General features: G+C 36.1%; 1 protein-coding gene across 1 annotated transcript in view; it reads right to left on the bottom strand.

Moving 5' to 3' along the window:
• The window catches only part of COL24A1 (collagen type XXIV alpha 1 chain), a 391,289-nt gene that overhangs the window by 332,324 nt on the left and 33,169 nt on the right, over nt 1–25,796 (bottom strand). Inside the window, exons 4-7 of the mRNA XM_023207327.3 lie at nt 22,075–22,128; nt 19,366–19,419; nt 6,061–6,114; nt 2,998–3,051 (exon numbers count right to left, since the gene is read on the bottom strand). Of these exons, the coding sequence (XP_023063095.2) occupies nt 2,998–3,051; nt 6,061–6,114; nt 19,366–19,419; nt 22,075–22,128 (216 nt within the window). The remainder of the gene's footprint in view (nt 1–2,997; nt 3,052–6,060; nt 6,115–19,365; nt 19,420–22,074; nt 22,129–25,796) is intronic.

Here is a 25,796-nt window from a genome sequence, read left to right as displayed (position 1 = left end):
ACACTGTACACAATAAAATAGCTACTTTAAATGTTAGTAGTAAAGTTACAATAGTAATTCATAAAATAGTTTAACAGATAAAAAGATATAATTACTTCGTATTAACCAAAACCTAAGTACCCTTTCATCTCTCATAATATGAACTGAATAGTTAAAAGCACAGCAATTTCAGTATCCTGCCATCACTCTCAAAGTGACCCTGAAGAATTATTTTAACCACTCTGGGCTTATCTTTGTTTTCTCACTTAGAAAATGAATAACTTAAATCTTTGTATTGATCTTAAGAATTCATCCAGCACTTTCGGGGAGAACTGCAAGGATGAAGGAATAGGAGTCCCTAGGTTACAGCTAATAGGAGCCACTATTCTAGGTTCTCTTAGCATGGATCCTGTTTGCAGCAAGCAATTCTGTGAGTGCCTTAAGTGGTCCAAAAATGAACCACATTAGTTCAAATTGAACCAAATTCAATAAAAAAATAGCTCACGATTTACCTGAACATTCTACGTAATAATGAGTCGTGTCCTTTCCCTTTTCCATACAAACCATAGGAAAAGTATATCAAGTTCATTTTGAATGTATTTCTATTGTATACTCATATTAAAGTAAGACATATCACAAGAAGTATGATACAAACTTGTCCCAAGCCCACTAGGTGGAGAATTAGTCTAGGCTTAAATTGAGCCATTGTATCCTTTTCCTAGTTATACTTGTTTTTCAAAAATCTGTACATAGTTTCCATTAATAGAAACACTCTGAAAAGGAGGAAAATATTTCAAGAAATATTACAAAATAATCTCAAATATTTCAACACTATTCTGAATTACTGTCAAATCACAGTGAACCAGGGATTCTTCTTTTATCAGAAAGTAAGTCACTTTCTAAATACTTTCAACTAAATTTTAGCTTGAGAAGATCGTGCAATAGCTCCTAATTGATAATACACCAAGATACCTGACTTCTATAGGGTCTACTTTCATCAGCTAATAATAAAAGCCAGATCAAAAGGTTTTAAAAAATCATATAAGAGAAACAAGAAATCTGTGAAACATACTCAATTAATGGCCCAGTATGTTTAAAATAATGCTGTTTTATGACTTTACTAGAAAAGAAGAATGCAAAATAATATTACACAGACCAAAAAGAATATATTCTTAATATTTTAAAATACTGATGGGCCACATAACATGTACACAGATCTCTGAAAGTTAGTAATTCTGCTTTAAACAAGTACAACTTCAAAGTTAAAACAATAATCTGCTCTAACGGTTAAAATCAAAGTATTTTTTTCTTTGGTCTATGAATAATATGTATTCCCAGAGACTGCATGTTATATACTCTTATACACAAAAACTACTCAACATTTACTTAGTGTGTCCCTTTCTGGAGTGCTAATTTCAGGAACCACAGACATCATTTAACTACAAAAAGTAATGACTATTCTTCTGTCATATACAGTGTCACTGCATAGGATGCAATAACTGTGTATTTAATATCAACTAAAGTAATTGAGAGCATATCCATATTATGAGGTCTTGTTTGATGATATATGTCAGTACAATCTCCTAAGAGATATGAGTAGTCATATGTATACTCAGTAGCATTAAATAAACAGACTCATGCCTGTGTATCAAGATCAATTCTGTCAGAAATGATAACTCCGCAGTTTCATGTCTCCTTGAGGGGCAGCCAACAATCTCAAGGGAGTTACCAAATTCTAACTAAGGTCTAGGATGAAGACTAGTCTGAAGAACATTAAAATAATGGTGTGGTCATTGAAGACAAAATACTCTCATGAGTACTTTTTTATCATTGCACAATTCAGCCCTATAATAGGGGCTGTGAAGGAAAGCAAAAGAGGTCAGGATTATTTCCAAAACTATATAAATAGCTGATGGTTTACATTTATTAAGGGCTGACTATTTATGTGGCACATTGTTGCAAGGATTGTCTCATTCTATCTTCCCCTAAACTCCCTATGAAGTAGATAGTATTATCCTTACAATTTACACATGAGACAACTGAAGCTTGGAAGTTAAGCAATCTGTCCAAAGTTGTACAAAACCTACAAAACCTACAAAAGGGCAGTTGGGATTTGAACCAAGCAACCAGAGCCTGAATACCACTTGCAACATAAGTCCCCCAAGAAGAAAGGGATATGGAACACTAAGACAACAACGCAGCTCATTATTACATGTATTTAGACATCCATATCAAGTCAAATACTGCCCTACAATATTTTGGTACTCTTAACACCTTAAGAAGAAATTTTTTGTTTTCCTCATTCCTTGTAGAAAATCAATAACTTAGTGTTTGGGAAAAAACAAACTGACCAGATAGAAAAGAAGTTATACGTCTTTAATCCAGGAAACTACAAGATATATTTTATAAAACAATTATTGCAGCTGTGTCAGTACACCTTTCTACCTCACAAAAAGCTTAGTCATATAGACATGACTACTGTTTTTCACTAGCCATCCCCAATCCTCACTTCCATCCTACCCTTCACGCCTCACGACAGATATTATTATTTCCCAGTAAAATGAGAACCCCTTAACACATCCGTATGTATTACCTATAAGCAGGTAAACCTCACTTTGGGCATATAAAAGTCATAAAGTGACTTCAAGGTCTCAGAAGTAGGTTGTTTCCCTAATATAGTTTAAAAAAGGAAAGCTTCAATATTCTATCAGTGACTGACTTTCTCTTGCATGTGAATTCTGTGCCCATTATTAATTGAAGGGTCTTCTTTTATTTTCTTAAGATTCTGCCTTTTGTGGGCACCACTTTCCGGGATGATGATGGCATCCTAATTTTCTTTTGCTGAGAAAAGGAATTTTAAAACATTAGTTTTAGGCTCAACTTCAAAACAAGATCATAGTCAATGAAGACCTCCAAGATCCATATATCATCCAATTATGTTTCAGAACAAGGATCCCTGAAGAAAAAGACAAAAGAAAAAAAAGAAAAGAAAAGAAAATAAGTAAAATTCCATCTTACCTTATCACCTTGCATACCAGGGGGGCCCATTAATCCAGAAAGGCCTTGATCACCCTATAAACAAAACACAGAAGTTTAATGTCATGAAAGAGAATTGAAAATTAGAATTCTCTTGAAAATTAAAGCTCCCTTTAATCTTAGACATCAGTTCTTATTACAATCATTTCCAATCTTCACAATCTTTGAGCCCGTTTCTGAGGCTTCCCGCCCTTCCTTATCTCTTCCGGGGCTTAATAACTGGACTGTATTTCCCCACCTCCTATCCTTGCTCCGTTTTCTCTGATGTTCTTTTCTGTAATAAGGCTCTTGCTATCAAACTTTGCCTCAGTCCAAGGTCTACCGTGTTTTACAAATTGAAAGTAGGGCTAGGCGTGGTGGCTCATGCCTGTAATCCTAGCACTTTGGGAGGCCGAGACAGGTGGATTACTTGAGGCCAGGAGTTCAAAACCAGTCTGGCCAACATGGTGAAATCCGTCTCTACTAAAAATACAAAAAAACTAGCTGGACATGGTGACGGGCACCTGTAATCCCAGCTACTCAGGAGGCTGAGGCAGGAGAATCACTTGAACCCGGGAGACGGAGGTTGCAGTGAGCCAAGATCTCGCCACTGCACTCCAGCCTGGGCAACAAGAGTGCAACTCTGTCTCTGTCTCAGAAAAAAAAAAAAAAAAAAAAGAAAAGAAAATTAAAAGTAGTTTCCCTAAAAAATCAACAAGTGCATTGTGAAGCAGCTGTTGAGGTGTCACCCCTACTCTGTTTCTGTGAGGACCTGCAGCCTGGTAGGACTCCCAGAGAGAATCTCACGGGCGGTGGTGGGACCAGCTAGGTTCACGAGACTCACAGGAGGCACTTCCGCTTCCGGAGCTGAGCTGGTGCCTTCCACCCTGCGTGCCAGTTCCAGAGAACGTCCCTCACCCCGGAGTAATGACAGAAAATTGATTGGAAAGTCCATCATGTGCTTGGCTCGAATAGACTAGGCGTTACCCATTAGCGCTACCTTTTTTACATTTATTACTCTGATAGAAGGAAGAGAAAACTGCACGAGGAAAGAGGAGACTAGAGGCTGGTCCTCTTACACTAGCTTTAGTCATGAAGGAATCATTTAATTTCTCTTCAAATTCCTCCATCTGGAAAATAAGGTTGATAATGATGATGGTGGTGATGATGATTTCGATGTCATCTCACCCGTCTTATGGGAAAGGAAAAACTTACACCATTTAAAAACTATCTATGCATGCTCTTTCTAAGCCCCAAAATGGCTTAAATCCTTGTGTATGGTCTATTACAGATGTTACTTAGTGGATGTTACATGGTGAAGTACTGAATCCTGCATTTCTTTTTCTCTTTCACCATTGACTATATATTTATTGTTAAAAATGGCTAAATGGTTAAAATAAAATTGTTTGCCAATCCCCTTCTACTTCCACCAAGTTAATGTTTGTATTTTATTTGTATTCAGATTTATGTGTATAACCAGTTTCCTGTTTCCTCAGCATATTTGAATCCAATTTAATGTAAGTACAATTTCTAAAGATCATTTTTAAATTTTACCATTTTAGGAATACCTCTATTAATTTTAAAAGTTGGATTTTACTAAAGCTCTATGGCAACATACTACTAAATTTTATATCTTACTATGTTTCTGTTACAGTTTTAACCACAGTTAGTATATAAGTAACTCAAAAAGTAAAAAAAGACTAACATGCTTCCAAGTCTGAACTCCCATATTGAATCACCCTATATTTTGCTCAGAGAAGCCACAGGGAAAGATAAAACCAAGAATTTGATATAAATATGAATATTTAATCTAGGGGTTTTACTTAAAATAGTCACCAAAAGTGAATGGGCCTCTAATTTCTAAATTTTAAGTTAAGAAATCAAATGTATTATATTTAGATATTTTTAAATATGGCACTTGTATTTCTCAAACTGCAGAATTTTGTCCTTGCAATAATTAAGACAGTAATGAAAGTACTATGTTTATACTAGTAATCTTCTATTCCAAGTTATTTAGACTCAGTGAACTCAGTTCCACCACAATAATAAAATTACTAAAATTTTAGATTTAAAAAATGTTGAATATGTACTCCCAAAATATGTGTGACTATTGTATACCAGTAAAAATTTTAAAAACAAAATAAAGTAATTTTTTGAGGATTTACTATTTCATATAGTATCTGTAGAGTAATTATGTGATTTTTTAAAGTTTAAAATTTTTTCTGTAAGCCAATAAAAAGACAGTTTTCAAACTTTATGATAGTTTCTGTAAGCCAATAAGATCAGATCAATTTTGGAACCACCAAAATTGTTCAGGGATTTTTAAAGTTTGTGAATGTATACTACATAAACAAACACATCCCATAATTATATTACATTTATAAAGTGCCTGTCTAAACCAAACTTCCCAGATGTCCTCCTAAGACTCCATTTGTATTTATCCTCACTAGAAAACAGTATTCTTCTCCCGATAAAGTTTTTGTAGTTATCTTTGCTTTAAAACTAGTTTTTATTTAAATATGTATATGTTTAATATACTGGATGAGAAGTCTAAAAATTTGGATATATCATCAACTCTGCCATTTACTATCCATGTGATAAGTCCGTTAAAATCTATGATTTCTGTTTTCTCAATGGGAAAACAAGATAATGGTGAGTGCTTCTCTCACAGAGAGTTATCCTGGTACTTAAACATCATAAAGTATGTGGAACTATTCTAAAAATATGAAAATTGGCATTACAATTTATATATTATTGTGTGCATATGTATTAACAGAAAAATCTTTGCAATTAGGACCACATCCTGCTCTAATTTTTTACCTCATCCACCCCCCATTGGCAGATAGTACAGTGGCAGGCCATAGTAGACATTTAATAAAAGTAATGTTAAGACTTAAATCAATAAGTGAAATGGGTGATAAAATTTACTTAATTCTTCAAATAGTTCTTCATTCATTAAAATCCAATAATTAATTCTCATTTTTTTTCTGTCTGATACAGTAAAATCTACATTTTAAAATGCTTGAAATATATTACCATAATTTCATTTCATGGTCAAATAATTACCTTTTCTCCAGGAACAGCTTGACCTGGGGAAAATCCTGGATCTCCTTTGGGGCCCTAAATAAAATAGTTATAAAACAATAGGTAAAGCATAAGTTGCATATAATGTGTCATATATCTTTAGGTATTTATTACCAGATGTATGGTGTTAAATAAAATAATTTTACATTGAGATAGGCATTGTTTATTTCATTTTTTAATGTATATTTTTCTTAGCCTTATTTTTAAATGATGAGAAGATTCCTAAACATTCTCTAGACATAGTTGATTTTTTAATCTAATAAATTTAAAGTTATACACTATTGAAACATTTTTCTTGAAGGACCTAGGTAGAGATTTATTATCTTTTCCATTTTTGTGACATATTGAGTTGTTATTCCTATTTTAGCATTGAAAGACTATTACTTTAGTAAAAGAAAACTGCTTATAATAATCCTTAAAATTCTAAGATATCGTTCCAAGTTTAAATGTCTTCCAAAATATTATAATGCACATATATTACTTTTATTATTATGAAAAATAAACAGAAAAAAAGATATCTCTAATCCACAAAAGTCTTTTTATTCTGTTATAAAATTAGATGCTTTTCATAGTCTGGGGATCTTTATCTTTTACATTTCAAGAGAAAATACGACATTAGGTTTCAGCTAAAGTTTTTTGGTACAATATTAAAATATTTTTATGATGCACAGTAGCAAAGTAACTCTTTTTCAAACTATTTGTCACATCTCAAAATATAGGGGCCACAATGGAGATTCTTTAAAATTCAAATTGTGATTTCATTACCATTCTCAACTAAGAATAAATAATTCTCCTTTCCTAGATACTTCTAAATGCTATTTTCACTGGGAAATAGTCATGACTTTTTACATATTCAGGGATGCTTTTAAATGACACTTAAGCTGACTGATGAAAGATGGAATACCAAAAGAAAAGTCCTGCATGTCCCCCAGTAAGTACTCGCATTTTTCAAATTAGAAATGAACCCTCACTGGCAAAAAGTCCTATATTCTATAGTCAAAGAAAAATTCTATATGGTGTAAAGAAGGGGGGGTCCAGTTTTAGTGTTCTGCATATGGCTAGCCAGTTATCCCAGCACCATTTATTGAATAGGGAATTCTTTCCCCATTGCTCGTTTTTGTCAGGTTTTTCGAAGATCAAATAGTTGTAGGTGTGCAGTTCTTATTTCTGGGTTCTCTATTTTATTCCATTGGTCTATGTGTCTATGGATTAAAAACTTAAATGTAAAACCCAAAACTATAAAAACCATAGAAGACAACCTAGGCAATATGATTTAGTACAGGCACAGGCAACGATTTCATAATGAAGACATCAAAAGCAGTTGCAAAAAAAAAATTGACAAATGGGATCTAATTAAACCAAAGAGCTTCTCTGCACAGAAAAAGAAACTATCAACAGTGTAAACACAACCTACAGAATGGGAGAACATTTCTGCAAACTATGCATCCAACAAAGGTCAAATATCCAACATGTATAGGAACTTAAACAAATTTACAAGAAAAAACAAACAACCTCATTAAAAAGTGCACAAGGGATATGAAAAACTTTTCAAAAGAGGACATACATGCAGCCAACAAGCATATGAAAAAAATCTCAACATTACTGATCATTAGAGAAATGCAATTCAAAACCACAATGAGATGCCATCTCACACCAGACAGAATGGCTATTTTGAAAAAGTCAAAAAATAACAGATGCTGATGAGGTTGTGGAGAAAAAGAAATGCTTATACACTATTGATGGGAGTTTAAATCAGTTCAACCATTGTGGAAGACAGTGTGGTGATTCCTCAAAGACCTAGAGACAGAAATACCATTCGATGCAGCAATCCCATTACTGGGTATATACCCAAAGGAATATCAATCATTCTGTTATAAAGACAAATGCATGCATATGTTCATTGCAGCACTATTCACAATAGAAATGACATGAAATCAACCTAAATGCCCATCAGTGATAGACTGGATAAAGAAAATGTGGTGCTGTACATACACCATGGAATACTATGCAGCCATAACAAAGAATGAGATCATGTCCTTTATAGGGACATGGATGGAGCTAGAAATCATTATCTTTAGCATACTCACACAGGAACAGAAAACAAAATACCACATGTTCTCACTTATAAGTGAGAGCTAAATGATGAGAACATATGAACACACAGAGTGGAACAACAGACACCGGGGCCTACTTGAGGGTGGGAGAAGGGAGAGGATCAGGAAAAATAACTAATGGGAACTAGGCTCAATACCTGGGTGATGAAATAATCTGAACAAGAAACCCCTAATGACACAACGTTACCTATGTAACAAACTTACACAAGTACCGCTGAACTTAAAAAAAAAATTTTTTTCTTTAAGGAAAGTTTGTCTTCTAGGTTGACCTCTTCTTTATCGTAGCCATCACTGCTCGTTCCACTACTAAGGCTACAATTTTAGGTCATTGGTTACAAGGTTATGAAACCTAAGAAATGGCTTTGGTGATATCTTTATATTTAAAAACTTAAGTCATCATCAAAAAAGGTAATATACTTAGAATTTATAAGAGAAACTCCAGCTTATCTAGTAAAACATATTTTATAGATAAAAGAAGCAATAAAGCCCAGAGAAGTTAATTGACTTGCTAAGGATTACCTAGGAAAATATTTGCAAACAAGGTCCATTTTCTTTCTTGTATCACGCCTATTAAAAATCTTATCTATTGGTTTTAATATATTTTAATCTTTTATTATAAAAGCTAACTAGTTGATTCAAGGCAATAATTTACAAAGAATTTTAAAATAAGAAATGATAGCCCTTGAAAAGTTTAAATATAATAAAACCCTTTGTGACCAATGTTTTTATTATAAATATCATGTTAAAAATTCTTATGTTTAGACCCTATTTGAATTTTCTATCATCTGTCAGTGTGGCAGGACAATGGCGTGAACCCATTATTTACAATACAACAACAAGATTGAGAAAGAAAAAGTGAAATAGGATAGAGGTAGGGACAAAAATGTCTGTGTAGAGTAGGTCCAGGAGAGAATGAAAGGAGAGGAAGTCTCCTAGCTAACAGAAGCAACTTAGGAGTTTCACTCTAAAAGGGAACAGCATAAGGAGCAGAAAGGAGACATAAAAAGAAATGGGGAGTGTGGAACTTTTATGCTCTATCCTTCCATACCACCTTCCCAGGAAATCAATGTGTTCACCCACAGAAGCTCTTCAAATCTTGTTCAAGAGTTTTTATAACCCAGTTTCCAGTCCCTCTCTCCCCTCCCTGGCAAAGGGGGTAGGGGAAAGTAGGGCTGAAAGTTCCCATTCTCTAATCATTTGTGGGTCTTTGTGGTGACCAGACCCCAATGCTGAAAGCTATTTAGAGATCCCGGCCTGTGTCATCTTATTAGCATAAACTCTGGTGTGGTCAGAAGGGGCTTGTTATGACTAACAAATGACACCCCTATCACTCAGAAAATTTCAAGTTTAGGAGCTCTATGCCAGGAACTAGGGACAAAAACCAAATATATATATATTTTATTATACCACATCATTATTTTTTAAAATCCCCAATTATTTGCCTTATGTGTCTTTCATTAGGCTGTTCATGAGTTGTATCCTTTACAATAAACTGGTAAAAGTAAGTAAAGTGTTTTCCTGAGTTCTGTAAACCGTTCTAGTAAAATATTGAATCTGAGATGATGGGTCATGGGAACCCCTTAGCTTGTAGTTTGCCCAAGCGGAAGTGTGCGTCGTGGTCTGGGCATCTCATTTTTGGCTGGCATCTGAGGTGTGGGAAGTCTTGTGGGACTCAGTCTTAAAAACTGTGGAGATTGATGCTAACTCTGGTAAGCTGTCGTCAGAACTGAATTGAATTGTTGGATATCCAACTGATGTCAGAGGATCTGAGGATCTTACAGATATAATTACTTAGCATCAGCAAAAGATGATCAATGACTTTGCTGAAGTTATGTATCAGCTTAAGGAGCTTTGGGTACAAGACTATGGGGTTTTCTAGGTATAGAAACATATTGTCTGCAAACAAGGATAGTTTGACTCCCTCTCTTCCTATTTGGGTGTGCTTTATTTCTTTCTCTTGCCTGATTGCTCTGGCCAGGACTTCCAATACTATGTCGAATAGAAGTGGTAAGAGAGGCATCCTTGTCTTATGCTGGTGTTCAAGGGTAAGGCTTCCAGCTTTTGTCCATCCAGTATAATGTTAGCTGTGCATTTGTCATAGATGATTCTTATTATTTTGAGGTATGTTTCTTCAATGCCAGGTTTATTGAGAGTTTTTAACATGAAGAGGTGTTGAATTTTATTAAAAGCCTTTTCTGCATCTATTGAGATAATCATGTGGTTTTTGTCTTTAGTTCTGTTTATGCAATGAATGACATATTGGTTTGCATATGTTGAAATAACCTTGCATGGCAGAGATAAAGTCTGCTTGATCATAGTGGATAAGCTTTCCAATGGGCTGCTGGATTCAGTTTGCCAGCATTTTGTTGAGAATTTTTGCATCAATGTTCATCAAGGATGTTGGCATACAGTTTTCCTTTCTTGTTGTACCTCTGCCAGGTTTTAGTATTAGGATGATGCTGGCCTCATTTAATGAGTTAGAAAGGAGTCTCTCCTCTTCAATTTTTTGGAATAGTTTCGTAGGAATGGTACCAGTTTTTTTTTTTTTGTTTGTTTTTTGTTTTTTTTGTACATCTAGTAGAATTTGACTATGAATCTATCTGGTCCTGGGCTTTTTTTTTGGTTGGTAGGCTATTTATTACTGATTCAATTTTGGTGCTCATTTTTGGTCTGTTCAGGAATGCAATTTCTTCTGTGTTCATTCTTGGGAAGGTGTGTGTGTCCAGGAACTTACCATTTCTTCTAAATGTTCTAGTTTTTGTGCATAGAAGTGTTTATAATATTCTCTGATGGTTACTTGTATTCTGTGGGGTCAGTGGTAATATCCCCTTGTTTTTTCTAATTGTGTTTATCTGAATGTTTTCTCTTTTCTCTTTTATTAGTCTAGCTAGCAGTCTATCTATTTTACTAATTTTTCAAAAAACCAGTTCCAGGATTTGTTGATCTTTGAATGATCTTGCATATCTCAATCTCCTTCAGTTCAGCTCTGATTTTGGTTATTTCTTGTCTTCTGCTAACTTTGAGGTTAGTTTTCTATTCGTTATCTTTTAGTTGTGATATTAGGTTGTTAAATTGAGATATTTCTTTTTGATATGGGTGTTTAGCGCAATAAATTTCCCCTTAATACTGCCTTAGCTGTGTCCTAGAGATTCTCATATTTGTATCTTCGTTCTCATTAGTTTCAAAGAACTTGTTGACTGCTGCCTTAATTTCATTATTTACCCAAAAGCTCTGCAGGAGCAGGTTATTTAATTTCAATGTAATTGTATGGTTTTGAGCAATTTTCTTAGCCTTGATTTCTAATTTTGTTTTGCTGTAGTCCAAGAGAGTGGTTGGTATGAATTCAGTTCTTTTGCATTTGCTGAGGATTGTTTTATGTCCAACTGTGTGGTCAATGTTAGAGTATGTGGCATGTGGTGATGAGAAGAATGTATATTCTGTTGTTTTGGGTGGTGAGTTCTGTAGATGTCTATCAGGTCCATTTGATCCAGTACTGAGTTCAGGTCCTGAATATCTTTGTTAATTTTCTGCCTCAATGATGTCTCTAATACTGTCAGTGGGGTGTTAAAGTCTCCCACAATTATTGCATGGGGATCTAAGTCTTTTCAAAGGTCTCTAAGAACTTGCTTTATGAATCTGGTTGCTCCTGTGTTGGATGCATATATATTTGGAATAGTGAGGTCTTCTTGTTGAATTGAACCTTTTACCTTTATATAATGCCCTTCTTTGTCTTTTTTTGATATTTGCTGGCTTAAACTCTGTTCTGTCCAAAATTAGGATTGGAACTCATGTTTTTTTTCTGTTTTCCATTTGCTTGGTAGATTTTTCTTTATCTCTTTATTTTGAGCCTATGTGTGCTACTGCTTGTAAGATGAGTCTCTTAAAGACAGCTTACCATTGAGTCTTTGTTCTTTAGCCTGCCACTCTGTTCCTTTTCACTGAGACATTTAGCCTGTTTACATTCAAGATTAGTGTTGATATATGTGGATTTCATACTGTCTTCATGATGTTAGCTGTTTTTTATGCAGACTTGTTTGTGTGGTGGTTTTAAAGTGTCGCTGGTCTGTGTATATAGCATGTTTTTGTAGTGGCTGGTAATGGTCCTTCCTTTACATATTTAGTGTTTCCTTTAGGAGCTCCTGTAAGGCAGGTCTAATATTAATTAACTCTCTCAGTATTTGCTTGTCTGAAAAGGATATTATTTCTCCTTTGCTTACAAAGCTTAGTTTAATTGGATATGAAATTCTTGGTTGGAATTTCTTTCCTTTAAGAATGTTGAATATTGGCCCCCAGTCTCTTCTGGAATGTATGGTTTCTACCGAAAGGTCTGCTGTTAGGCTGATAGGCTTCCCTTTCTGGGTGACCTGACCTTTCTCTCTAGCTGCCTTTAACATTTTCCTTTCATTTCAACCTTGGAGAATCTGATGATTATGTAACTGGGGGATGACCTTCTTGTGAAGTATCGTACTAGGGTTCTCTGTATTTCCTAAATTTGAATGTTGGCCTCTCTAGCTAGGGTAGGGAAGTTCTCATGGATGATATCCTGAAATATGTTTTTCAAGTTGTTTCCATTCTCCTCATCTCTTTCAGCAACACCAGTGAGTCATAGATTTGGTTTCTTTACATAATCCCATATTTCTCAGGGGTTTTGTTCATTCCTTTTCATTATTTTTTCTCATCCTTGTCTGACTGTCTTATTTCAGAAAGCCAGTCTTCAAGCTCTGAGATCTTTCTTCGGCTTGGTCTGTTTTAACACATGTGATTGCATTATGAAATTCTTATTTTTTTTTCTCAGCTCTATCAGATCAGTTACATTCTTTTCTATACTGGCTATTTTGCTTGTCAGCTCCTGTATCATTTTGTATCATTTCATTGTGATTCTTAGCTTCCTTAGGTTGGGTTTCAGCTTACTGCTGCATATGGGTTTCAGCTTACTGCTGCATATGTTCCTATTCATATTCTGAATTCTATTTCTGTCATTTCAGCCATCTCAGCCCAGTTCAGAACCCTTGCTTCAGGGTTAGTACAGTCATTTGGAGGAAAGAAGGCACTCTGGCTTTTTATGTGTCAGCGTTCTTGTACTGGTTCTTTCTCATCTTTGTGGGCTGATGTTACTTCAGTCTTTGAAATTGCTGTCCTTTGAATGGTTTATTTTTCTTTCATCCTATTTGAAGCACTTGAGGGTTTTATTGTGGTATAAGGCTGGCTCAGTCAACTAGCCTCATCTCTGGATGATTTTAAGGGACCAAGGCTCAACTCACAACTCCTGGACTACATGCTCTAACTCTGAGGGACTGATATTGGACCTTGACTTTGTTCTCTGGTTCTTCAAGGTTTGGAACCCACTGCAATGTAGGGAGCTAAGTTCCTGGACCATTGGTCACAGCACTCCAATGGGTAGTGCCAGCCAAAGTGTTTCATAGGGTGGTAGCAGCAAGATCTGTCCTTGTTTGCACATGCCAGCAGCAGTGGCAGCGTGGCAGGATGCTGGCGGGTGCTGAGGGTATATACAGCAGTGGCAGAGGTAGCATGACTCAGGAAGGTGGGGGTCACACTGGTGGACTGGTGGTGGTGTTAGCACAGGGGCGAGGCACTGGCAGGTGCAGAACTGTGTGTGCCCTCTGTGCGTGTTCACACAGGTGGAGGTGGCTGCTCAGGGTGGGAGAGGGTCCACTCTTCTTTGTGCCTAGTTTCACTCCAGTGGCAGTGTTGGCACAGGGTTGGGGTGCTGGCAGGGGCGGGGCTGGAAGACTCTATGCCTACCAGGGCTCCGACTGCAATGGCGGTATGGCAGAGGGAGGGGAGGTGGAGTGCACACATGCCAGCAACAGTGCCATGGCAGGGTTCACATGCAAAACCGGTGGAACAGGGAAGGCAAGATCTGCCTGTACATACATGCATTGGCAAAGCAATACGGGGAGTGGCCGTGGAGCCTGGGGATGCTGCAGTGGGGGAAGCAACAGGTCGGCTGTTGCATGTCCAGAGGGCCGCTCTGCTGGTCAGACACACTCCAACAGTGCAGGAGTTATGATGCGGGTCCCCAGGGCCCCAGCCTGGCTGCATCCATTTGCAGTGCAGCACTGGGTGCCCTAGGAAAGGCCAGCAGATCAAGGAAAGCTCAGATCAGACTGGCTCCATCTGATAGGGAGACCACCCTGCAGAATTTACAACTGGGCTAAAGTTCCCCCAGAGGAACAGTTCCCCTAGGGCTAAAGTCTCCTATGGGAGCAAGTGGAGCTTGGGGGACTGGCATTCCTGGCCATGCTCCACTACAGATGCTCCTACACCAAATCCTCTGGGCTCCACACTTGCTGAAGTGCTGCCCCTACCATTTATCTAAGCAGCTCTCCCTGCCAATCAAGTGGCTGTGGTGGTTGACAGGTCTCCTCCTGCCGGGATTCCGGAGGCCCATGGTTAAAGCAGGTTGCTCCTTGCCAGTTCAACTCACCTGTTCCCCAGGAGCTGGGGTCCATGAATGAGTCCTGATGGGAAGTAGCCCTGTGCAGGATTTCCAGCTTCCTCCCTCTTCCACCCAGCTTCTGTGTCTTCCCTCTGTCCACTCTCCGTGCCCTTTCTCTACAGATCTGTTAGGAGTGTGCCAGTCATCCCAGTCTTCAGTGGCAGCTGTTCCACCTGGCTGTGTCTAGTCAGTCATCTTGCCCAGCTCCCATATCATTCTTTACATTTTCATAATGTTGGACTGACTATTTTTTATGGCAATCTGAACCACTAAAAATTCTTATTGTGGGTAAGCATCTGTACTTAAGATATTTATTTAATTCATATGGAAGGAAAAATCATACTTCTAGTTAAGATAAATACATGATGGAGACATAGGAAAAGACAGTCTTAACCAGGGATAGAACATAGCACCAAGATACTACTCTTTGGTGTTCAATACTTAATATATATACTAATATATTAAATATTATTAATGAAACATTGTTGCTGTGGGTTATTAAGGCTAGATGTTTTCATTTAACTGGATTAAATTTGAAAGAACTATTGGCCCTGACTAAATTAATATAGGACGTGAATGTTTGTAGGAAGGTTTTAGACTTCCTCTAAGAAGCATTTTTTGGAAAAGGACTGTCTTGACCACAGATTGCCTGGACTGGAATTGTAAGTACATGGTAGGCTGAAGATACAGACTCTACGTGCATTCATTAATCATGTTCAAAGATCTATAGCATAATTTTCCGTGTTTAACTAATAGCAATGAACATTTCCATCACCCTGCAAATAAATAGAAATATAGTTCATTTAATAGATAAATATGATAAACTATACACCCAGGTAGCATCTGATAACAAGAAAAAAGCCATTCTCTCTGGCAAACAGGAAATGGAATTTACTTTCTTATTTTTTTAAGAAGAACATTATTTCTACCATCAGTCTCCTGATTTCAGCCAATGATTTCAGTTAATGATCCCTGTAGTCCTTCTCTATTTTAAATCATATTAGTTTTAGATGCTGAGAAAAATTGCTGCATATCCACTAAATTTGTGTGTGGCACTTTATATTTCTATTATTTAGCAATTTAACAACACAATCCTCAGGGATTAGGAATCAGTTTCACTCCTCATAGAATGTCTATATTACTATCATTATCTACAGGATAACCTAAAACCTTTGAATATAACTACTTTGTTACTATTACTAAATACATTCATAAAGTCTTTAAGTTAATTAACCCCACCACTAGCCTGCCTTCTTAAGGTGGCATTTTATAAAAGAATTCCTCATTGTGTTGGGAGAGACAACCTTGCGTAAAGAAAAGACCAAGACATTCCAATTTTGTCTCTCCCTCTACCACTTACAAACAGTGTTACCTTGGGTAAGTGCTTACTGCTCCCAAGTGTTTTCTTCAGTGCAAACCAGAAGGTAATAAAGCCTGCTCTCACAGTACTTATGATTGGGATAAAACTAAAGAGATATCATACATAAAGTAAGTGGCAGATATTAGGTAAGAGAGAATTATAAAGTATAAAGCTTGAATGTTCTATTAATTCTGATTACTCTAAAAATGCATGTTAAGTACCTAAGAAAATCGTTTTCACAAAATCAAACACTACAAGCTTTATATGATACATTTGTGATACAATGGTAATTTTTAATACCTGTCACAAATCTACTGTCTTCCACAAATATATGCAGTTAAATCATGATCAGTTTTGGCTAGTTTGGACACAGTTATCAAATTCTCAAATTAAATATGAAGTAAAGACTATTTTTCAGGTTTATATGACTAAATTTCCAATAGGCCTAAGTTTTTGCAAAATAAATGTAGGTTTTTAAATCCCTAATATGTGGGTTCATGAAATATCTTATTGGTGAATAGTTATAGTCAAAATTAAGTCCATCCTACTAAATATAATATTAAAGAAGACTCTTGAGATTACATTTTCTTCTCTCCTAGGTCATCTCACAGACATATATTAATACTAAACACTATTTAAAAACATTGTTTTTAATATTTTTAAAATTTATTTTTGATACATATTTTCCAGGTACATGTGATAAATAATTTGATATACTCTTATAATCAAATCAAGGTAACTGGGATCTCTATTACAATGTGTTTAATCTTGGAACAGAGATAATTTTACTTTGATACAAATATTTTCTTCTAAATATTTATACACATTTTAAGAAGTCAATGAAATAAAATACTTTCCACCATCTCTACCTTATCTCTCCTCACTCTATTTTCAACATTTTTTGTTTATATTTGCTTCTATTCTGAAACAGCAACAGTGCTTATTAAGAAAGGACTCTCGGGCTGGCCGCAGTGGCTCACGCTGGCACTCCTCAGGCGGATCACCTGAGGTCGGGAAGTTGAGACCAGCCTGACCAAAATGGAGAAACCCCATCTTTACTAAAAAAAAGATTAAAAAAAAGAAAACTAGCCAGGCATGGTGGCACACGCCTGTAACCCCAGCTACTCAGAAGGCTGTGGCAGGAGAATCGCTTGAATCCGAGAGGCGGAGGTTGCAGTGAGCCGAGATCGCACCACTGCACTCCAGCCTGGGCAACAAGAGCAAAACTCCGTCTCAAAAAAAAAAAAAAAAAAAAAAAAGAAAAAGGATTCTCTAAAGGGAGTAAACTGGTACTTGCCACTGCAGATTGAGAGATAAATTACAAGAGTGCCTAACTGTTCGCTACTGGCTGAAGTATTAGGTTGGTGCAAAAGTAATTGTGGTTTCTTCCTTTTTAATGTGCAAAACCCGGAATTACTTTAGCACTAACCTAGAAGGGGGAGAAGAATAAAAGCCATGTGGAAATTCCCCTCTCCTGTTTTCTGTCTCCCTGGGTCTTGTGGAGAGGAGGCAATTAGCAGGAATATAAACCCACTATAACTTCAGCCCTGTGGAGAAATATAATCTGAGCCCTTACAGCTACTTTAACCTTACTAGACTAATTATAAAGTCCCCAAATAAAGCTCGAAGGGCTATGAAACCACAAACTCAAAAACAAATTCCTAATTTCTTTAGAAATCATCTATCTTCTTCCCTATTACTCATCCAGACTTGATTTTAAAGATTGGTTTTTCCTCTCTGAGGCACTTTTATTGAATTCAAAACAATTTTCAACACAGGTGAGAAATTTTAGAAAATTTAGATTTGAATTATCTTGTTATATGCTATTATTACCTATTAATAATAATGATACTACTTATGGCATCATAGCACCATGTTAAGAGCTCTACTCACATTAATGTATTTAGCCATCACTTTAGCACTATGAGCAGGTAGCATGATTCTCCCCATTTTACAGAAAAACAGAGAAGCTTGATGAGCCTAAGCAAGCAATTTGCTTTTAGCCATTCAAATTGAAAGTGCTAAGACTTGCACCCCCATCTGTCAGACTCCAAAACTTCTGTTCTTAATTCCAGTCTATATGATTTCATGTTTACTTCTGAATGCGATCACTGATAAGCAGAGAGGTGAGATCCTCAAAGATTCATGAAGTTACTGGCAACCAAGATCCTAATATTTATCTAATCTGTTCCCCAACCTCTGTCATCACTCATATGCACACTTTTTTCTTTTCTCTTCTTCTTAATGCAATAGATTGAATGTTTTTCCCTTCAAAACTTATACGTTGAAACCTAATCCCCAACGTAATGATAGGTGGAGCTCGTATGAATGGGATTAATGCCCTTATAAAAGAGACCCCAGAGATGTAGTTAGTTCCTTCCATTGTGTGGTGACACATTGAGAAGGCTCTGCCTATGAACCAGAAAGCAAGCCCTCAGTAGACACTAAATCTTCTGGTGCTCTAATCTTGGACTTCCGAGACTCCAGAACTGTGTTAACTGTTAGAAATAAATTTCTGTTGCTTATAAACTACTCAGTTTATGGTATTTTGTTATAGCAGCCTGAAAAACTGAGAATATATACATATATTGGGAATGGGAATACTTCATTTTATATATTTTAAGGGCATGGGAATATTTTATTTTATATATATTTATTTAATATATTATATATAATGGAAATGGGAATCTTTCATTTTAACGAGGAAATATGGGAATGGATATATCATTAAATATTTTATATTTATATTTAGTGATATCTCCATTCTCATACTTTCTCACAAGGTAATCAACCTGTGTTCCTGTATTCTTCCATACATTTTTCTATGTTCTTACTACTATTTATCACACAATCATCTATCATATGACTATCATACAACTATGTACACTCATATATATAGATTTTCAGGTTAGATATTTGCATAAACATTTAATCATTCTTTAAACATCCTCAGTTTTTTTCAGGTAAAAATAATTAGGGAAGTGTGGAGCAGGTAAATAATATTTTATTTCCTTGGTGTTTATTTACAAATTAAAATGACCTTTGAGTAAGGTAAATTACTCAAATCATAATCTTATATTTCAGAGGTTTCCATACATTGCCATCATATTTTTGACAATAATGATTTTGGAATACTAAGCAGGCCTATACCTGATTTTACTACTAAGAATATAAATCCAAGTATGGTGGGCTTTCAGAGGAACCTAGCTGTCTGCCAGGCTAAGACAATCATGTTGAAGAATCATGCTCTGGAGATGACAGAGATCCTTGATGTATCAAGACTGGCCTTAAATGTTAGGGATCTTCTTTTTAATGTCAGGAAAATCATATGATACTCATTAGTAGTCACTTACCTTTGGACCAGGTAATCCAGGTAACCCAGGATTTCCATGTGGCCCTGGTATGCCCTGCAAGTAGTGAAAAAAGTCATCATTCTTGGAACATATTGGAAGGGAAAAAAGTACAATTGCTTACTTTCCTGTCAACATGTGTTATCCCTTTCTACATTTGAGTTTTTGCTTATGTTATTATATATACCTTAAAGACCTATTTCCTTTAGCTCATCCCCTATACCTACCCAAATTATTCTTCAGATGTCAACACATTTTTAAATCCTAGTCACAAGAACATGAAGCAATATCTTTTTCCTACTAACCTCTATAGAAATTTCTTCATATAAAATTCATTTGCCAAGCAATTGTATATTGCTACGGGACATTTCTTATACTGTTCTAATCTGTTGCTTAAATACATTATTGCTGTTCTAACTACCTTATGACATGTTCTATTTAGGCCCAGGATTATAAATTCTTTGAAAAGAGACTCTTAAAAATATTAGTAGTGTAGTACTTAACACATTGAATGGCTACACTCGATTAATATTTAGCAATTTGATTTTGCATCACTGATAAATTATATAATCTGAATTCAAAACTTGATTCCATTTCTGAGTACCTACTATATGCTAGGAACTGTTAATGTTTTTGTGCCTCTCCTTACTAATCCTTATAACAATCCTGCAAGGTTATTATTTTTACTCCCATTTAAAACTCAGCTCGTACAACCTGTAAGTAGAGGAACAGGTCACCCTCTCCAAGAAAGGCTTCTATGTCTCCAGGTTCTCTATACTTACTTCAATTTTGCACCCTACTTCTGTGCTCTTCAGTCATACCTCCCTCTTAACACATAACATATAGTTAATAATTATTTGTCTCTTCAATTCTGAATTAATAGAGCAGAATGCTTCAGAAAGGCAGAGATGTCAGCAATGCAAATATTGAAAATACGACTAGCAAGATGAAAACTAAAGAAAAAAGATTAAATTTTGGCTGGGTGTGGTGGCTCACATCTGTAATTCTAGCACTTTGAGAGGCCAAGGTGGGAGCATTACTTGAGCTCAGGGGAGACCAGCCAGGGCAACACAGCAAGACTTCATCACTACCAAAAATCAAAAAAGTTTGCCAGGCATAGTGGCCCGCACCTGTAGTCCCAGCTACTCAGAAAGCTGAGGTAAGAAGATGGCTTGAGCCCTGGAGATCAAGGCTGCAGTGAGCTATGATACCCATCACTGCGCTCCAGCCTGGGTGACAGAGTGAGACCCTCTCTCACAAAAAAAAAAAAAAAAAATGGTTAGATGTTATGACTTAAATTATTGGTAGCCTTCAAAAAGTACATTTTAATAAAGTATATGTAAAACATTTATGGGGATTAATGAATAAGTTGCTGATGTAAAAGTAAGGACAATGGATATAAATTATTATTTCACAAAGCTCAGTAATGCAAACAACAGTGAGCCAAAACAATAGCTTTAGGAAAAATTAATATCAATGAAAGTTTGGGATTTATAAAAGAGGGTTAACTAGTTGGTTGCTGCCAAATAATATAAAATTTACAGGGAGAAAACATGTGAAGCTGCAAATTTTAAGTTAAATAAGGTGAAATTAGGAACACAAGTAAAATAATTCGCCTTGAGAAAAACACTCTTTCTTCCTTAAAGGAATGAGAATTGGACAAATAAATGGAAGATAAAAAGTAAAATATGGAAGGAAACTGTTATATTATGAGAACAGATGGAGATTCTGAACCTGAAGTTCATGCTGTTGACAGAACAACCTTAGCAGTGGATAGGGAATAGAATTAGTATGAAAATGGGCCCAGTTTCTCAGAAAAGCAGGATCCAAATTCTCACAGAGAGGTAGGAGGATGGGAATGGTTCATGGGCTAGAGGAGAATGATCAAGATTTAGGAAGGGCTACACGAGAAATGTGATAGGTCATCAACTACAGAGAATTTGTTTTAATGCAAAACAGCCAGAGCCCAGTGAGAATTCATCTTAGGCCTCAAATGGACAAGAGTTTGATGGGACTATGGACAACTTAAAGTAATATTTTAGAGTAATTTTTTCTTTATAGTCTTTGTATGTTAAATAAAAATCAGAATAAAAACAAAGTGTATTATATAAAAGGTATTTGCATTTGTCATACAATTCTTTTTCTAACTTATTGAACAAAGGCGTTTTGTAGTAAAATATCCATACTTTTTTTAGGTTTGAAAGAAACTAATTTTAACACAGCAATAAGTCTTTTGTTGGGCCTGTGTAATGTGAAAAACTACTGCTGATCTTTAATGCAGCTTTTTCCCTCAGGGCAGTTATTTTCTAGTCAATAGCTTCAGAAATTTTCCACTATGTAATCCAGGAATGTACTGTTTTAAGGCAGCCCACTCCTCTTCATTTCCCCAAACAAATGAACCTCACCTTAGACTACTGCGATCACTTTATAAGTAAGAATAATGTTACAAGTAGCACCAGAACAGCCACTAATTTACAAATTTGATCATCTTTGTTGGACACGTTCACAGAGAATGCCTTGGCTGTGTGTTTACACTCAAAATAAACTAGGCCACATGTGTTCTTAAACTTCTCTTGAATTGGCTAAGGTAGGACTAAGTTTGAAGATCCAGGCAGGTTTCCAAAGGAAGTACATACTGTACAATACTAGAAAAAACATATTAGAAAGTTAAAAATTCTCACTGCCAGCAGGAAATGTAGCCCATCTACTTACCCGTGGACCTCTCTTCCCTGACGGACCTGGGATACCTGCTGGACCAGGTGGACCCTTGGAAAACAAATGCCAAGACATTAGGCATGATAGTAGATGCTTTTTTTTCTTTTTTTTTTTTTTTTTGAGACGGAGTCTCGCTCTGTCGCCCGGGCTGGAGTGCAGTGGCTGGATCTCAGCTCACTGCAAGCTCCGCCTCCCGGGTTTACGCCATTCTCCTGCCTCAGCCTCCCGAGTAGCTGGGACTACAGGCGCCCGCCACCTCGCCCGGCTAGATTTTTGTATTTTTTAGTAGAGACGGGGTTTCACCATGTTAGCCAGGATGGTCTCTATCTCCTGACCTCGTGATCCGCCCGTCTCGGCCTCCCAAAGTGCTGGGATTACAGGCTTGAGCCACCGCGCCCGGCCGCTTTTTTTTCTTATAGGTCTTAATAAGATTTCTACCCAAAGACAACTGTTTCTCAGTTCCCAGTTACCAGCTGATGATGATTTTTAAGTAACATGAACCCCCTTACCCTAATCGGCAGGGGTGAGTTGAAACTCAAGTGTCCTCTTTAATCGGGTCAGAAATGGCAGCAGGAAGTCTATGACTTATGGTTACAGCCACTGTATCTGGTTTTTAAAGGGACCACAACTAGTAGTTTTGTGGGTAATTTTTTACCTAAATTTACTTTCACTGCGGAAGGAGGAATTCAATTTAGGGTTTGGAGACCAGCAACTACAAGGTTTTTTCAAACTCAATTGAAGATTTGCTTTGAAAAATGAAAGCACTGGCCATTTTATGTTCTTTTAAAAGAATTATACCAACGATCTGCGTAATGTGTTAAACTGTTACAATGAAATCCTTCTTGTATATCCATTAATAAATCTGACTTATACCAATTGCAGCACACTAGGAAGTCACTAATAGAGTTAAATGATTTATAAAACAAACTAAGAAAGCAAAAACTGATCAATTGTTAAAGTGTTCTGAGTTATTTAAATGTTAATTTTTAAATATATCAAATAAGAAATAGGACACTACTTCTTTACTTCTCCATATAATGTTTTATGTTGTCTTCTTTACTTTAACAATCAACTGTGGAAGAATAACTGCTCATTTGTGATATGGTTGAACACATATTCATTCATTCATCTGTTCATTCATTCAATTGTTACTGAGCACTCTGAGATATGGCATTGTTCTTGGTGTCTATAGAGCATATACATACTCCATTCAACAAATCTTCATTCATTATTGCAGTAAAAATAGTACACGCTGCCAAATTCGACACATCAGGGTTAAAATACTAGCCTCACCAGTAACAAGGACTGTGACCTATGTGCTTTATTTTTCTTCATTGTAAAATGTTTATATATCTATGCTGATTGCACATAAAATAAAGAGATGAATCCAGGTTAAATCATATGTACTTGCCAATACGTGACAGTTTTTTAACCTACAATTTCATAATTTCATACAGTTTAAACTGCAGCATGGCCAGGTACACCTAAAATGTACACTGAGTTTCAAAGGAGGAGAGGGAAAATGGATTGATAGGAAAGGATCATTCCAATTCAAAAACACAGAGGGAAATGAGTAAGTTATGTTGAAAAAATAAGTTATTTTACATGTTTCTCATCTCACTTTTTTTGATATTAACTACTCCTTGAAACTTTCTCTTTTATTAGAGTCATTTGCAGTTTTCTGACATTCATTATATATTTCAGACTGTCCATGTTTTTCCTTTAGTTTCCTTTAGTTCTCTTACCCCCTAAATTTATAAAACTTTTCATGTATTTCCTAATATTGAGAGAGAAATGCTATTTCTATTCAGCCCCTAACTGAGGGCATTCTCCTTCCTCAGCTGTTCAAATATTTTAGCAGCCATTATCATACCACTAGCTTCCATCAAATCTTGATTTTCACTCATTGTCAAGAAAAATTGACTTTCTTTTCAAGTTAATTCTGGTCCTGTTGTTATAATCAAAAAGTTAGCAGCTGTTGATTTGAATTTGATTCCCCAAAATATAAGAGCCAGTAGGAGAAATTGCAACTAAAATGAAAAAGAAAATGGAAAGTTTTCTTGAAAAATGTCTAGTTTGGTTTAGTTCCCTGTCACACCATTTGTGACAAAAGAAAACACTATTCCCTTCACACTGGAAAGTCAGTTTGCTATGGCTTGCATTTGTGTCTCCCCAAAATTCATGTGTTGAAATCCTAAACAAAGTGATGGTAGTAGGAGATGGGGACGTTGGGAGGTGATGGGTCAGGGATTAGTGTCCTATAAAAGAGGCATAAGGGAGTTAGTTCATTTTCCTCTTCCACCATGTAAGGACACAGCACGAAGGTGCTGTCTATAAACCAGAAATCAGGCCCTGACCAACTACCAAATCTGCCGGCACCTTCATCTTCAACTTCCCAGCTTCCAGACTGTGAGAAATAAATCTCTATAGTGTATAAGCCTCCTAGTTTATGGAATTTTGTTACAGAAGCCTGAACTAACTAAGATGCAATTAACATTAGATACTGGGGGGGAAAGAAGGTATATTTTATGTCATGATTTAAATATTTGAATTGTTTAATAAGCACTAAATTAAAATCAATTCTCATGTCTTCATAATTTTGCAGATTCAAAATCTTTGACAACATATTATTAATAGGCATTTTCTAGATACCAGAAAACAAAGATAATTTTTATAGCATGACATTTTTGAGGAGAATAAATTACTTTCTATAAATAAGGTTAAGTACTAAGAAAGGCACTTTAACTTTCAGATTATTTGTTATTAAGAGAAAGTACAATTCGATTTAAAGAGCAATGGTTTTGCAATCATACAATGTAGATTCAAAACATGCCTTAATCATTTACTTGCTGAATAACCTTGGATTAGTCAGTTACCCTTTCTAAGCCTTAGTTTCCTCATCTTTAAAATATTGATGATAGAAATTTACCTTTCAGGGTTATTGTGAGTATTAAAGCTGTTGTATATAAAATACCTGTCACTGTGCCTGGCAGTGATAGTAGTCAACCAGTAAACTGTAGTCTAATTAACCTCTTTTTTTTTGAAACGGAGTCTCGCTCTGTCACCCAGGCTGGAGTACACTGGCATGATCTCGGCTTACTGCAATCTCCCCTTGTTGGGTTCAAGCAATTCTCCTGCCTCAGCCTCCTGAGTAGCTGGGATTACAGGTGCGTGCCACCATGTCCAGCTAATTTTTTTGTATTTTTAGTAGAGACAGGGTTTCACCATGTTGGTCAGGCTGGTCTCAAACTCCTGACGTCGTGATCCCCCCACATCGGCCTCCCAAAGTGTTGGGATTACAGGTGTGAGCCACTGTGCCTGGCCTAATTAATTTTTTAAGGTATGCATAAGGCACAGCAATCACTGAGTAAATGTTAGATATTATTATTATGAGGGTAATATATACATTAAGGTAAATCTATTTGATAGACCAATACTTCTAAAAGATAATAACCCCTGGCCAGTTAACATTGGAAATCCTGCATCTTACATTCCTTTTTGAATTTATTCATTCACTCACTCAATAAATATTATAAAGCATCAAGCCCTCCTGGAGTTTGCAGTCTAGAAAAAAACACATACATTAACAGATAAACACGCAATTACAAATTTTACTTAGTGATATGGAGGAAAAGAAAAGGCAACCAAGAAAGAGGTTAACGTAGTGGACCTAATTTTTATTGTGATGTCAAAGAAGGCTTTTCTGAAGAAGTATTTAG

The sequence above is a fragment of the Piliocolobus tephrosceles genome, chromosome 1 (assembly GCF_002776525.5).
Source record: "Piliocolobus tephrosceles isolate RC106 chromosome 1, ASM277652v3, whole genome shotgun sequence".
NCBI lineage: Eukaryota > Metazoa > Chordata > Mammalia > Primates > Cercopithecidae > Piliocolobus > Piliocolobus tephrosceles.
This window is presented reverse-complemented; position numbering and strand designations above follow the sequence as displayed.